Source organism: Leucoraja erinacea, chromosome 9 (genome assembly GCF_028641065.1).
Source record: "Leucoraja erinacea ecotype New England chromosome 9, Leri_hhj_1, whole genome shotgun sequence".
NCBI classification, from domain to species: Eukaryota; Metazoa; Chordata; class Chondrichthyes; order Rajiformes; family Rajidae; genus Leucoraja; species Leucoraja erinaceus.
Genome location: NC_073385.1, coordinates 69,922,134 through 69,937,775, shown reverse-complemented (window position 1 = coordinate 69,937,775; position 15,642 = coordinate 69,922,134). Strand labels below are relative to the sequence as shown.

Genomic DNA, 15,642 nt, shown 5'->3' with positions numbered 1-15,642 from the left:
TGCACTTTCCCAGCACCATTTAACCGTATAACAATTACAGCACGGAAACAGGCCATCTCGGCCCTACAAGTCCGTTCCGAACAAAAACATTTATATTTCCTTATCCTCAGAGAATCACCTACTTTCCTCTCCTCAGGATTCTGACTGTAATCGCTGGTTTCTGGAAGCACCCGTCTTTGCCTGCCTTACTTTTTATTTCTGCCCCGAACATAGAAAATAGGTGCAGGAGTAGGCCATTCGGCTCTTCGAGCCTGCACCGCCATTCAATATGATTGTGGCTGATCATCCAACTCAGTATCCTGTACCTGCCTTCTCTCCATACCCTCTGATCCCTTTAGCCACAAGAACGTTTTCCCTCAGCACCACAAGCTCCCGTGTGCAGGTTTACACCTACCAAATCCAACTTCAGAACGGTCTCGAGCCAAAACATCACCCATTCCTTCTCTCCAGAGATGCTGCCTGTCCCGCTGAGTTAGTCCAGCATTTTGTGTCTATCAACTTCATTCGCAGTTCTCCGAATCTCATCTCTGTTGAATTGGTCAAATGGCTGTCTAACGCATGGATGTCCTCCAAATATCAGGGAAATAAAAACTTTTGTTTTGGTTATAACCATAAATGCCATTCCTAGGCAGATTCTAGCTTTGGTGGAATAGATCTTATAGAACGGGGATCTTATAGAAACATAAAATGATAAAAGGACTGGACAAGCTAGATGCAGGAACAATGTTCCCAATGTTGGGCGAGTCCAGAACCAGGGGCCACAGTCTTAGAATAAAGGGGAGGCCATTTAAGACTGAGGTGAGAAAAAACTTTTTCACCCAGAGAGTTGTGAATTTGTGGAATTTCCTGCCTCAGAGGGCAGTGGAGGTCAAATCACTGGATGGATTTAAGAGAGAGTTAGATAGAGCTCTAGGGGCTAGTGGAATCAAGGGATATGGGGAGAAGGCAGGCACGGATTAATGATTGGGGACGATCAGCCATGATCACAATCAATGGCTCGAAGGGCCAAATGGCCTCCTCTTGCACCTATTTTCTACGTTTCTATTCCATCTATTTATATTTATCTCCAAGCTTTCCATCCCTTTCAAACCATCATGAGCATCTCAATTCAATGACACATTGTCACGTGCAACTAGGTACAGTTAAATGCATTGCTTTTGCATGCAACATGGTAAAATCATACAGCAGACCTCACCTAGGCAGTACACAAGAGTCACCACGTTACTGGCACGGACAAAGATACATAAAGTTCATTGAACAGACTGATCTGCTCTCAGTACCAGGTCTTGAACATGTTTACAGGCCCTGCCAGATCCCACCTCCATTCTTGGCAGCATCTCCTGTTGTTCACGTTGGCTCCCCTACAGATTTCTCCCTACGACCTCCTCCCACCAATACATCAACCATCTCATTTGCTTTCTCTGCACGACCACCACTGAAACTCTGATCCACATTTATTATCTCTACATTTGTCTTATTCCATTGCATTCCTCACCATCCTTCCCAACTCTCTCTGAAGGGTCTCGACCTGAATCGTCACCCATTCCTTCTCTCCAGAGATGCTGCCTGTCCTGTTGAGTTACTCCAGCATTTTGTGTATCTTCCCAACTCTCTCTTCTGGTATCTGACATTCTGCCAATCTCCTCATACTGACTGAAATTCATCTACCACCCATCCTGCTGTACTAAACGGCTCTAAATTCTTCTTCTCAGATCCCTGAATCCCCATTCCTCTCATTGTAATATCCTCCAGATTTAGAAGTCTCAGATTCCCCAAATTAATAATTCCATTATTGGCTTCTATGTCTTCACCTGATAAATCCAAAGCCTCTTGAATCCCAACATAAAACGCTCCTAAAAAACCTCCAAGTTATTGACTGCCCTGGCATCTCCTGACTGGAACAAAATTAAGTACCTTGTAACTTTTAACACAAGTTGTCGATAATGATTTTCTAGCACAACTTGTCCGTAAAGGGAAACCATTCATAGCGTTGGACTTATGGCATTACAGTTACTGCATTAAGTTTCTTTCCAGTCATTAGAGGGTCAAGTTATTTAAAATGTATTGAAACTAAATTCAATAGCCCTCATAATTTAAACAGCTCGAAGCCCCATGTTTTCAATATACATATACACACACACATATACATATATATATACATATATATATATACATATATATATATACATATATACATATATATACACATATACATATATATACATATATACATATATATATACATATATACATATATACATATACATACACACACACACACATATATATATATACATATATATATATATATACATATACATATACACATACATATATATACACACACACATATATACACACACACATATATATATATATACACACACACACACACACACACACACATATATCGGAAAAGCCTTGTATTTATAAATCTCTTGTATTTATACATCGGCTTTTCCAATATTTTTTAAAATGGTATTATTTTACACACTTATACAATGAAACTGGTCATGTATAACAAATATACAATGAAACTGGTCATGTAGCTAAACTGTTTCAAATAGAGGTTTATTTAGCTGTAATCATTCTTTTCAAGTTACTTTAGTGGGCTATCAAGTCAGAAAGATAATTTGGAACAATAAAAACATAAATGTGTTTGAAACAACCACTTGAGTTTTAAATGTAGAGGAAACAACTGACAGGAGCTGTAAAAAGACAGTGCTGAGCTTTGTAAGATGACTTTTTGTTCCTCATGCTTCTCCCAGCACACAAGGTATCCTGCTCCCAAAGTATGCCCACTATCACAAATTTCTATCCAACATACTTGAATAATTTCATTTATGTTAATGTGTAAGTTTGTTACATCCAGGAAAGTGTATTCAGTTTAATGAAATGCAATGAAGAATTTCGTTTGCTGAGCGAGACTTGTAAATAATCAACTATGTAGGTATCTGAGCATTTTATACAATTATTTTGTTTATTTCAAGGTGGCATTTCAAACATAATACAATGCAATAATTCTAATAGATTTTATTTGAGACCAAATACTTCAGTTCTCTTCCAAGCTATAAATGTTTAATACGAGATATTGAATATTTGCATGACAGTCCCATTACTGTTCCAGCCTTCAGAAGCAGAAAAAACATTACAAATACAGGATTCTGGCAGGTTAAACCGTAGAAAAATAAAAGGGATTTAAGAAGTTTCTTTTCCTTTCTGAAAGTTACCTTCAAAAGTTATTTTGCGTTACCAAAACTCTTGTGTGCATATTGAGAAGTTAGAAGTACAATTTTATACAAGTGGCATTTACAATTTTCCCATTTTTCAGTTTGTTCCTTCTTTGATCGATGATGGTTTTCATCCCTCCCACTCTATCCTGGACGCAATATCATAATAGTTTGTTAAAAATGCAAGGTTGGCAGGAACCTTGCACAATATTCAAAGCAGTACTGTAATATCACCATTTCTCAATGAATGTCGAACCATGATACATAATGCTTAAAACCTCGCAAATAATAATTTCTCACTAACAATTATTTCTGTTAAAATTAGCAGTAACAGGCAATAAAATATAAATCTGCAATATAAACACAATGACTTTTCTCTTAAAAAAGAACTTCCTATTGAGCACATCAAGAGGCTATATAAAAACATGCTCAATTTATTGCAAACTAAATCCTTATATATATTTTTGAAATTCTGGCAAACATCACTACATATCAGCAGCAACCCATAAGCAATTTTAACAAACTTAATTTAGAAAATTCTAAATGTCGGGACATTATTCCCAGAAAGGACTAATAATGGTTTGCATTTCAGGCAAATATTAATGTAGAAATTGTAAACACCCATTCTTACACAGAAACATGCATAGACTCAAATGACTGTAATGATCCCAATGAATCCGCAGCGCATTGTGCTTCACCCGTCACCATGTTGAATAAGAAGGAACTCGGTATGGTTAGAACATCTCATTCTGCAGTGAACACTGTACAGCTTAGCTGTGCTAATCTTCTATACCTGAATATGACCAGTTTCAGTCCAGTAACTGCAATATTCAAGTAAAAATTCTCTCCATTCGTGATGTGGAAGAACTACCAAAATACTGTACAGCATATAAGATGAAACTTAAATAAAAACCGATCATTTTTAAATCTCTGCATGAAAATGCTAGTAAAAGGCCTTTCAAGTTTCCTCAGACTGGGAGGTATGTTTAAAGTCTATGAGACAGTCCAAACTACAGTTAAAGTACCCAATAATTTAGAGACAGTTCAGACATCCATTTCCTGTACGCCAGTTAATACAATATACAATCATGGCATTCACATTAAATCATAAAATATTTGCGAGGGAAGTATCAAAGATGTATTTGATGGCAGTCACCATTCCAAAAATATACAAATTATTAATGCCTCGGGAACATTAAATCATGAACTGGTTAGGTGAAAAAACAATAGTTATCCACGAACATTATTGTGAATTCCCTGTTTTGTTTAGAAGCATGTTGTTGCATCAAAGGTTTTTTTTTTTCCGTGACTCTGATGAAAAGTAGGTTGTCCTGATGGCAGAGGCAGGGTAAGGCAGAAGTAAGTGTCCGTCTGTGAATATTGCAGCTTTTTTGGTGTGAAGCTGGAAGCTGGTCCTGGGGAGTTGGTGGAGGTGGTTGGTTGAGGTTTGGCATCTTTGGATGACCTGGACCAAACAGCCGGCAAGATAGCATGTTCAGATCATCAGCTGTTGGCCACTCTCATGATGCAGTTCGATATCTTACGTCAAGCTCAGAAGGAACCTGAAAATATATTTTTTAAAGTGATTACAAGCACAAAAAAAAAACGTTTCTATAGCGTGCCTTTTAATTTTAGTGCCATCTGTTGTTGAGACTCAGGTTTTACAGAAATGCTGAATGCTTGAAGATGTCAAAAAAGATACAAAGTGCTGTTGTAACGCAGGTCAGGCAGCATCTCTGGAGAACATGGTAAGGCCATGTTTCGAGTCGGGAGTCTTTTTTCTTGTTTCCAGCACCTCCACCCCCCTGATCCGACGGCTCCTACCCTGGTTCTCCCGAGATGCTACCTGACCCACTTACTCCAGCTGTGCCTATCTTCCCTACTTCAACCTGATTGAAGATAGCAAAGCTTTGTTGAGATCTTTACTGCAAGGCATTCTTCAATATAATGGAGGGCAGGTGTGCTGGGGTGACGGATCGGGAAAAGATTACATTGACTCCATATTCTGATTTCCTGATAGGGGGGAGTACCATCAACGTCAGATGCAAGTGGACACCCTGTTCAAGTGAACATTTATAGTCATACAGCGTGGAAATAGGCCCTTTGGCTCAACTTGCCCATGCTGACCAACATGCCCTGTCTGCACTAGCCCTACCCGCCTGCATTACCCATACCCCTCTAAACCTATCCAGTCAATGTATTTGTCCAAGTGCTTTTGAAACATTGTGATAGTACTTGCCTCAATTACCTTCTTTGGCAGCTCGTTCCATATACCTACCATCCTTTGTGTAAACAAATTGCCCTTCAGGTTCTTACCTCCCTCGCCTTAAACCTACGGTTCGTTATTCACCTACTCTTTTACTTAAAGACACTGCATTTACCCGAAACATGGGCCGAAATCCCGGGAGGGGGGACACACACGTCCCCTCCATGCTTTGCGAGGTGGGAGACCATGTTTTGTAATCCGGAATTTGAAATTCGTTAAAAAAAAATCTATTAAAATCTCCGCTTTCCGCGAGACAGTGAGGGTGTCACTGTTCAGCACTTGTTAAATGTCTCTATTAACATCGTATTAACACAATGTGTCACCAATTGTGTTTTGATCAAGTATTACTGACGGTATTCAGAGAATTTCTTAAAACTGTCTGATGTGGGTACAACCACCATTTGATCTAATTGGATGTATTGGTGGATGGGAAAGATTTAAACGAGTATCGGATTTAAACGGGTCAGGTCATTAAGGACTCCAGTCAAACCGGTTTCCTGGCTGGCTTGCAGGTAACTCCCTCATTCAGGTCACTCACTGTTATTTAGTATGATTTTCCCACCTCTCTCTCTCTCTCCCCTCCAAGGTTGGTTCTTGTTTGCCTTTATTTGCTTCAGTTTTATTTGTTTAAGCGCTATTTATCACATTGTAGCTTTTGAAAGATTCAAGCGGGTATCAGATGCTTTCTAAAGGCTGAATTAGCCTGTTTGCGGGGCCTTTCATCGCCTGGTGCGGCTTAAAATTAAACTGCTGCATCGAGGAGATCGAGGCTGCCGATGTTGAAGCCCCCGCCGACCGATTTTAAGCCGCGCTGGGCGATGAAAGGCCCCGCAAACGGGCCGACTCAAGCCCCACGATTCGGGGTGGACGAAGCTGCTGTTGCTGGAGTTCGGAGTCGGTCACCAACCAGGTCAGCTCCCGAAGGTAGACAAAAATGCTGGAGAAACTCAGCAGGTGAGGCAGCATATCTATGGAGCAAAGGAATAGGTGACGTTTCAGGTCGAGACGCTTCCTCAGATCTGGTCTGAGGAAGGGTCTCGAGCCGAAACGTCATCTATTCCTTCGCTCCATAAATGCTGCCTCACCCGCCAAGTTCTCCAGCATGTTTGTCTACCTTCGATTTTTCCAGCATCTGCAGTTATTTCTTAAACAGGTCAGCTCCCGATGTTACTGTCCACAGGACCCACGGCTGAAGCTTCCAAAACGCTGCGTGTGCGTGTGTCTGTCTGTGCGTGTGTCTGTCTGTGTGTGTCTGTCTGTGTGTGTCTGTCTGTCTGTGTCTGTCTGTCTGTGTCTGTCTGTCTGTCTGTGTCTGTCTGTGTGGCCACCAAGGAATTGTGTCTCCCCTCATGTTTTGATAGCGATTTCTGCCCCCAACCCAAACTATTCCTCTCATGATCTTATATAGTTCAATGAGATCCAACTCTCATCCTCCTGTGCTCCAAGAAATAACGCCCTAGCCTGCTTACCCTCTCCTGATAGCTCAGGCCCTCCAGTCCTGGCAACATCTTCATAAATGTTCTCTGCACCCATGCCAGCTTGACAACATCCTTCCCACATTAGGGTGATCTGCCATCCTTCCCAGAGCAGGTCTTGTACAACTAACAATGTCAGGGTGGCACAGTGGTAGAGTTGTTGCCTTACGGTAGAGACCTGGGTTTGATCCTGACTACGGGTGATGTCTGTATGGAATTTCCACATTCACCCTGTGACCGCGTGGGTTTTCTCCGGGTGCTCAGGTTTCCTCCCGCACTCCAAAGACGTGCAGGTTTGTAGGTTAATAGACTTCAGTACAAAATCGTAAACTGTCCCTCGTGTGTAGGGTAGAACAAGAGTATGAGGTGATCGCTGATCGGCGCAGACTTTGTGGGCCACATGGCCTGTTTCCATGCTGTACGACTATGACTCCCTTGAGCAGTAGAGTTGCTGCCTTACAGCGCCAGACACCCGGGTTTGATCCCGACTACGGGTGCTGTCTGTACGGAGTTTGTACGTTCTCCCCGTGACCTGCGTGGGTTGTCTCCGAGAACTTCGGTTTCCTCCCACACTCCAAAGACGTACAGGTTTGTAGGTTAATTGGCTTGGTAAATGTAAAAATCGTTCCAAGTGTAGGAAAGTGTTAGTGTGCGGGGATCGCTGGTCGGCATGCACTCGGGGGGCCGAAGGGCTTGTTTCCACGCTGTATCTCTAAGCTAAACTAGATGTCCCAAACCAAATGCACAGCTCCAATAAGAACTAGGGAAACAATTTAGGTAAATATGCAAATATTATTTGCCTATTTGCTATCATAGCAAAGGAGTCGTGAACCAGTGTTTTCTGCGTTCGTATCTAAATGTTAACTGCCACATACTTAATGTTCATTTGTAGCTGCACCTAACACATCCTTGTCAAACACGTTATCCAGGATTTCCGAAAATATCACCAGTTAGATTTTAGCAAGCTCCTGTGTATGAAGTTTAGTTTAGCAATACAGTGCGGAAATAGGCCCTCTGGCCCACGCCAACTAGTGATCCCCATACACTAACACTATCCTATGCACTAGGGACAATTTACAATCTTTACCAAAGCCAATTAACCTACAAATCTACACGTCTTTGGAGTGTGGGAGGAAACCGAAGATCTCGGAGAAAACCCACGCAGGTCACGGGGAGATCGTACTAACTCCATTCAGACAGCACCTATAGTCATGATCAAACCTGGCTCTCTGGCGCTGTAAGAAGCAACTCTATCAGTGCACCACCATGCCGCCCTGAAACAAAGGACCAAGTTTTACCTCCTCATCCTCCTCAGAAAGTTTAGTAGCCACGTCAGGAGAGCTGTGGGATTTGTCCCCTATGTTTCCGTTTGCTTCTCCACTACCATGTTCTGCTTCCCATTCCTGGAGAACCTCTTCAAGGTTGAAACGACGGCGATAATTCACAAAGAAGTTTTTCACTTGTACAACTGTCTTATTGCCAATTACATCCGAAATGGCTTGAAAATCTCGGCCATATTTTCTGATTGCTGTGGGAGTGGTGGGAGAACTCCCATTACTCAAAGATTTATACATTCTTACAAACATTCCTGCGTTTTTATTCCAAATCAGAATAAAAGCAGAACATTTACTTACCCTGAACAGCTAGCAGTTGCTCTTCAGTTGTCCAACGAGCATTAATTTTCAGATTTGTCTAAAGAACAAACTTGCATTTAATATTCCAAATTTCTTTACATGTAATTACTTCTAAAGTGCCCTCACCCATTGTCTTGCTTGCAAATATGGTACAACAAGATGCTACCCTCAGTAAATGTGATTGGTATCATAGAAAATGGGTGCAGGAGGAGGCCATTCGGCCCTTCGAGCCAGCACCGCCAGTATCCAGTTAATGTGATTTAATCATCATAAATGGGGTATGAATGTCAGTTGCTATAGTATAGGAAAGAACTGCAGATGCTGGTTTAAATCGAAGGTAGACACAAAATGCTGGAGTAACTCAGCAGGGCAGGCAGGAATGGATGACGTTTCAGGTCTGAAGAAGTGTCTCGACCCGAAATGGTACCCATTCCTTCTCTCCAGCTTTTTGTGTCTACCTTCAGTTGCTACAGTGTTCAATTTATTGTCATGTGTACCGAAGTACAGCAAAAAGCTTCTGTTGCGTGCTAACCGGTATACTACAAGAACTTGAGAGTGGGATCATTTATGCAGCTCTAAACAAGGCTGATGATTAAAAAAACGGCACCTTAAAATCACATCTGAAATACAGTTCATGTGAAAATACACGATACATTTAGTCTTGCACCATGATAGCAACCTGTAGTTGGAATGAAGTGGAGTAGAGTTGGAACTCATAACTTTCCGGTTCAGAGCTGGGTGATCTATTATGTAAGATCGCAGCAGCCACCTGACACACAGCAGTATTTTCAAACTATATCTGAAAACTGACCAGGGTTAACTGAGGCAACAAAGTCCACAATATCAAATTCATGACCACACGTTAGTTAAGGTACATTACCCAGACTCCTAACCATTTGTCCTTTGACTAAGTTTGTCTTCAATAGATGCTGCCTGGCATGTTGAGCATTTCCAGCTTACATTTCACATTTCATAATTCTAGTTGGTATTTTTTATTTCAAGTTTTGTTCTGAATTAGAGTATGTACCTGGTAATGACTGCAATGGTCCAATTAAATGCGTTTGCCTGGCAGCTCAAACTGAACATAATGGGTTTGGTAAAAAGGATTTGCAGACAATGAAGTCTCACTCAAGTGTATTTTTCCTTCACTTGTGTTCTCTTGGACATCTACTATAATTAAAATGACACCAAGTCATAGTCTTACAGCATTGAAGCAGGCCCTTCTGCCCAACTTCCCCACACTGGCCATCTACACTAGTCCCACTGCATTTGGCCCATATACCTCCAAACCTGTCTTACCCATGTACCTGTCTAAATGTTTCTTAAACAATGCGATATACTTGCCTCAACTACCTCCTCCGGCAGCATCCCAAATACCCACCACCCTTTGCGTGATAAAGTTGCCCCTCAGGTTCCTATCTTTCCTCCCTCATCTTAAACCCATGTCCTCTGGTTCTTGACTCCCCTACTCTGGGCAAGAGACTCTGTGCGTCTACCCGATCTATTCCTCTCATGATTTTGCACCAGGTAAACCTTTTTTTCCTTTCAAATGACATAATGCGCGCACATGAACAGATATCTTGGAAGAAGTCGGAGCTTTATACAAATTTAAGAAAAGCTTGCATGTGGCACTGCATCACTGGCATTTAAAAAGTATTATCAATGCAGCAAATGCTAATAATTTGCATAAAATGCATAAAAACAAAGCAGTAATTTTATTTTTCTGAAGCTGGAAAGGGTGCAGAGAAGATTTAACCAGGGTGTTGTCTGAAATGAAGAGCCTGAGCTAAGGGTAGTTTGGGCAGGATAGGACTCTATTCCTTGGTATGCAGGATACTGAGGGGGAGATCTTATAGAGGTGTATAAAATCAGGAGAGGGATAGGGTAAATGCACTGTCTTTTACCCCCAGAGTAGGGGAATCAAGAACTAGAGGACATACGTTTAAGGTGAAGGGGGAAAGATTGAATAGGAACCCGAGGGGCAACTGTTTATTTAATTATACAAAGGGTGGTAGGTAATATGGAATGAGCTGCCAGGGGAGGCAGTTGCGGCAGGTACTATCATGACATTTAAGAAACATTTAGACAGGTGCATAGGACCCTTTTAGGCGGATATGGGCCAAACGCAGGTAGGCGGGACTAGTGTAGATGGGGCATGTTAGTCGGAATGGGCAAGTTGGGCCGAAGGGCCTGTTTCCACGCTGCATGATTCTAAGCACATACCCAGTGCGGCATTCTAAACCTCACACTCAGAATTGAATGAGGTGAACAGTTCCTTACCTCCAGAGGCCTGAATTCCTCTATCCCACCATGTAATTTTTGTTTCAGAGCACCATTTATCTGTTTCACGTTTTGGATCTAGAATGTACAAATAAAAAGATATTAATGAGCCAAGAAAGCCACTCATGAATTGGTAATATTTTACCCAGTCATATAGTTGTTTGCTGCTATTAGTAGTATAAGGGACTAAACAGTTTACAGATGTCAAAGACTTGCTGGGTTGCATTGCCAAGGGCCCACGGTGTTTATTACCATCTTATTCACATTACAATTTTTCAGATGCAAGCTCTGAATGGATGCAGTCCATGTGAATTTGGTGGCCTTCCCAGTCAGAGATGACCCTATACAATGCAAATGTATTGATGCTGAGTCTGTGGATTGTCAGTAACTGGTGAGAAGATGGTTTAATATTCCTCAATGGATTGGAGTAGAAGTGGCTGGAAGGAGGGGTGCAAGTTTGATGCAGACGATAGGGACTGGCTGGAGCACTGAGGCGGTGGGCAAACTGGAGGTCTCATCAACCTCTACCCTCCATCAGACTCTCCTTCCATCATCACCCCCAATCTTCCCCTCTCCCATACATAGTGAACACATCGTAAGACGCAGGTGAATTAGCCCATGCTGCTCAAGCCTGCCCCACAATTCAATCATGGCTGATCTACTTTTCCCTCTCAACCCCAATCACCTGCATTCTCCCCATAACCTTTGATATGCCTCTATCAGCTTCTCTTCTGTCCTGCTCCTTGAAAATATTCACTCTGCCGTTTAGATTTGGGACAATCGGGACTTTCGGCAATGGCGGAGGCTCAGTCAGAGTACATTCAGAGAACTATATTCTGCACTCTGCATCTTCCCTTTTGCATTTTGTCTAATGTCTATTGTATTATATTGTCTATTGTACTTAAGTTTGTACAAGTATGGTATCTCTGATCTGTTTGGATAGCATGCATGCAAAGCAAAGCAAAGCTTTTCACTGTACCTTGGTGCATGTGTCAATAGTAAAAACCTAAATGTTCAAACAGATCCATACACGCTTGGAGATTAAGGGAATGAAAAATTATGTGGATAGTGTATAATTGAATATGGGTCAGAGCTAAATGATCAGCCATGATTTTACTGAACGGTGGAAAAGGCTCAAGTGGCCCAAGAATCTACACCTGGTCATCAACTCTCATGACGTGACAGTACAGATAAAATGACCTCTTTGCAATGCATGGTCACATTACAGGGATCACATGTTGTACATCATTAAAGATTTATGCTCATTTTTCTTCAAGATACATTTATAAAACAGTATATGTACATGAAACATTATGGGCCCAACATGTCTCTCTCTCTCTCCATAGAAGCTGCATATCTACAGCATTGTTTGTTTTTAAAACTTCCCTTTAAAACTTTTAAAAAGTTGAAGAATTGTAAAAGCAATGAATCGTTAGTTTCAAGCTACAGAGGGGTTGGGGGAGGTTGGATGGAACCGAGGGAATGTTTTGGATAGGCTGAGGTAACGGTTCACTGACAATGTTTCCAAAGTTAGCCACAAAGTGTTTAGTAACGGAGTAACTCGGTGGGTCAGGCAGCATCTGTGGAGAAAAAGGTCTTTTCTCCAGAGATGCTGCCTGACCCGCTGAATTATTCCAGCACAGTGCCCGTCTTTGATATAAACCACCACCTGCATTTCTTTGTTTGAACATGTGGACTCCATTACTAAGAGTTAAATAAGGGATATGTGTAAGCTGTGAAATGCAGGTCAGAGCTGATGCAGAGAGCCGAGAACAAAAGGAGATTGTTGGAATGTGCTGCACGTCAGGCAGTATCTGTGGAGACAGAAGAGCTGAGGTAGTATTATAAGTAGATAACCTTAAAGCAGCACTGCCCGGTTCCAATACAAACTGAATAAAGGTTACCTGAAATAGTTGAATACCCTGCAGCAGGTCCCGATGGAAGATGTGCTATTTCTTAATGAGTTGGGTCTCATTGGAACAATGCCAAAAGGTGGGCTAGTGTCTCAGCGACAGGTAACAAGCTCAGTTCTAACTATGAGGGAGAACTTTGCAAAGTGGACAGCCAATCTGCATTTGGGAGAAATGGGAGGGGGAAATGGGATGTGCAGGAAGGAACTGCAGATGCTGGTTTAAATTGACCTAGGCCTCCTCCATTGTCAGAATGAGGCCAAAGGCATATTTCGCTTGTGCAGCTTACAGCCCAGTGGGATGAATATTGATTCAAGTAACTTTCAACTTCAAGTAACCCTTGCATTCCCTCTCTCTCTCTGTCCCCCCCCCCCCCAAGTTGTACCAGCTTCAAAGTCGTCTTGAGTCTAATTGTCCATAACTCGTGTTCACCTAGGCCACAGCTAACAATGGCCTGTTTCCTTCATCAGCGTTACTTTTTTGCTTTGATTTTTATATCTTTGATTCATTTGTTCTATATCTCTCTACATCACCGTCTATATCTCTCGTTTCCCTTTTCCATGACGCTCGGTCTGAAGAAGGGTCTCGACCCAAAACGTCAACAATTCCTCTTCTCCAGAGATGCGGTCTGGCCCGCTGAGTTACTCCAGCTTTTTGTCTACCTTAGGGAGAAATGGGAGATTTCATATCTCAAGATTGCATAGGAAAAGAGGAGAGCTGTTGGTGGAGATGGACGAGCAGATCAGGAAGTTGTAAAGGGAATGGTCCTTTCAGTTTGTTGAATGGAAAGGAATACATGTCAGGTGGTAGAATCTCATTCATGGTGATGCAAATTATCAATGAACGTTTGACAATAATGACTGCCGAGGGTGGACAGTGAGGACCAGGCCAACTAAATCCTTGCTCTGTCACGGAGTGGTTGGGAGGGTAGGTGTAGGAAATCGATGCGATGCATTTAATGGGTGTGGGAAGATTCAAGGACGGAGGAGGACATCTCAGAGGTACTTTTGCAGAACCACTTATCAGATCAATGTTTACTGAGACTGAAGAATGGAATGCTTACAGGCTTGGTGGAAGTTGAGATTGGTTAGTTTAGTTAAGAGAACAAGCATAGAAACAGGCCCTTCAGCCCAGAGACCGTGCCAACCAGCACTCACCCCATACACTAGCACTGTCCTACACACTATGGACAATTTACATAAGTCAATTAACCTACAAACCTGCGGATCTTTGGAATATGGGAGGAAACCGGAGCGCCCAGAGGAAATTCAGGCGGTCACCGGGAGAACGTGCAAACTCCGCACAGACAGCGCCCGAGGTCAGGATCGAACAGGGGTCTCTGTCAGCTCTACTGCTGTGCCACCGTGCTGCCCACAGTTTGAGTCTGTGGACATTTAATAATATGTTTGTTGACTAATCTATCGCGAGATGAAGACAAATCGAGAAAGCCATAGGAAGAGTCAGAGATGGGCATGTAAAGAGGGAAAGGGGATGGAAATGAACAAATGGTTTTGTGTCTGTAACAGTAAGTCAGCTTTTGCGTCTACACAAATCTTCCCTATATGCTGGGTATTTCCAGCATTCTCCTCTTTGTTCCAGTTCCCTGCAATAGTTGTAGTCTGCATTCCTCAACTTTTACATATCCTTTCATTTCCTCTCTCAACTTCCCCATTAGTTTATTAACCAGACAGTACATTGCCAGTCTTAACGTACAACAGTACAGCACAGGCCCTTCAGACCATAATGTCTGAGACAAACATGATGCCAAGACCAACTCTCATCCACCTGCACATAATCAATCTCCCTCCATATCCACCTGCCTACCTAAAGGTCTCTTAAAATGCCAGTATTGCATCTTCCTCCACTACCACCTCTGGCACTCACCACCATGCACGATATCTCCTTTAAACTTAGCCCCTCTAACCTTAAAGCTATGCCCTCCAGTATTTGATATTTCCATCCTGAGAAAAAGCTTCTGATCGTCTACACTATCAAGAGACATCACCTTTGCCCTACTCACCCCTCCTCCATCCTCACTGCAACGTGAAACTAACTGTTCCCTCATTTCCCGTTCTGATCAAGTCATTGATCCGAAACATTCGAGCTGCCAAGTGCCTCAAATCTTTCCCGTTTTTACTTCAGTTGTGATTTTTTTTTCAATTCCAGCAATCGCACTCAATTGTGTGCGTAGCTGTATTTATCATCAAGATATATACCGTTTACTTTGCCAGCTTCATGTGAAAACATTTAATTGGACCCTGGCGTATAAGATAATAAACTAGTTTGAATCTGTAATTAATCGGTAAAAAAACAATTATACATGGAAGTGAAGGCACTACTTTCATGATACCTTGACATCTCCACAGGCTGTGCTGTTGCAGTCCTCAGCATCAATCAACACAGCTTTCCAACATCAACTTCAATATTTTATTCACAATCTCAGTACAAAAAACTTCAAAGCACTTTGATTAATCTATAACTGTTTTAAATTGGCACATAGAAAATCACCAAACTGCATGTTGAATGTGCAGACTGTCAATATTTCAGATTAGAAAAATCCATGATTTGAAAAATCATTGTTTTATTTCTTCATAGCTTGTAGTACTTTTTATTCAATTTCACTCCCATGTTATGTTCAAATGTCTCTATTTCGCTTTATGTTAAATGTTTTTACTTCATTGACCTATGAACATATTACAACTTAAATGATAACTGAGCAATTTAATGGCATTGCTATTGCTGGACATCACAACTTTGCAAATAGTGGTTGTATGTCTCATGTGGACCCATCAAAGTGTAAGCTCAGACCAGAGTCAATATGTAAACACAATATATCAGACTTTAAAT

At 41.8% G+C, this 15,642-nt stretch overlaps 1 protein-coding gene across 3 annotated transcripts in view; it reads right to left on the bottom strand.

Annotated features, from left to right (window-relative positions):
* Window positions 1–2,961: 2,961 nt before the first annotated feature.
* Window positions 2,962–15,642, bottom strand: part of rcor1 (REST corepressor 1) — a 98,219-nt gene continuing 85,538 nt past the window's right edge. For 2 of the 3 annotated variants that reach the window (XM_055641179.1, XM_055641178.1), the window contains exons 9-12: window positions 10,886–10,963; window positions 8,606–8,663; window positions 8,270–8,499; window positions 2,962–4,792 (exon numbers count right to left, since the gene is read on the bottom strand). In XM_055641179.1, the coding sequence (XP_055497154.1) occupies window positions 4,751–4,792; window positions 8,270–8,499; window positions 8,606–8,663; window positions 10,886–10,963 (408 nt within the window). In that variant the 3' untranslated portion in view covers window positions 2,962–4,750. The remainder of the gene's footprint in view (window positions 4,793–8,269; window positions 8,500–8,605; window positions 8,664–10,885; window positions 10,964–15,642) is intronic. The other variant, XM_055641181.1, reaches the window with a different exon arrangement.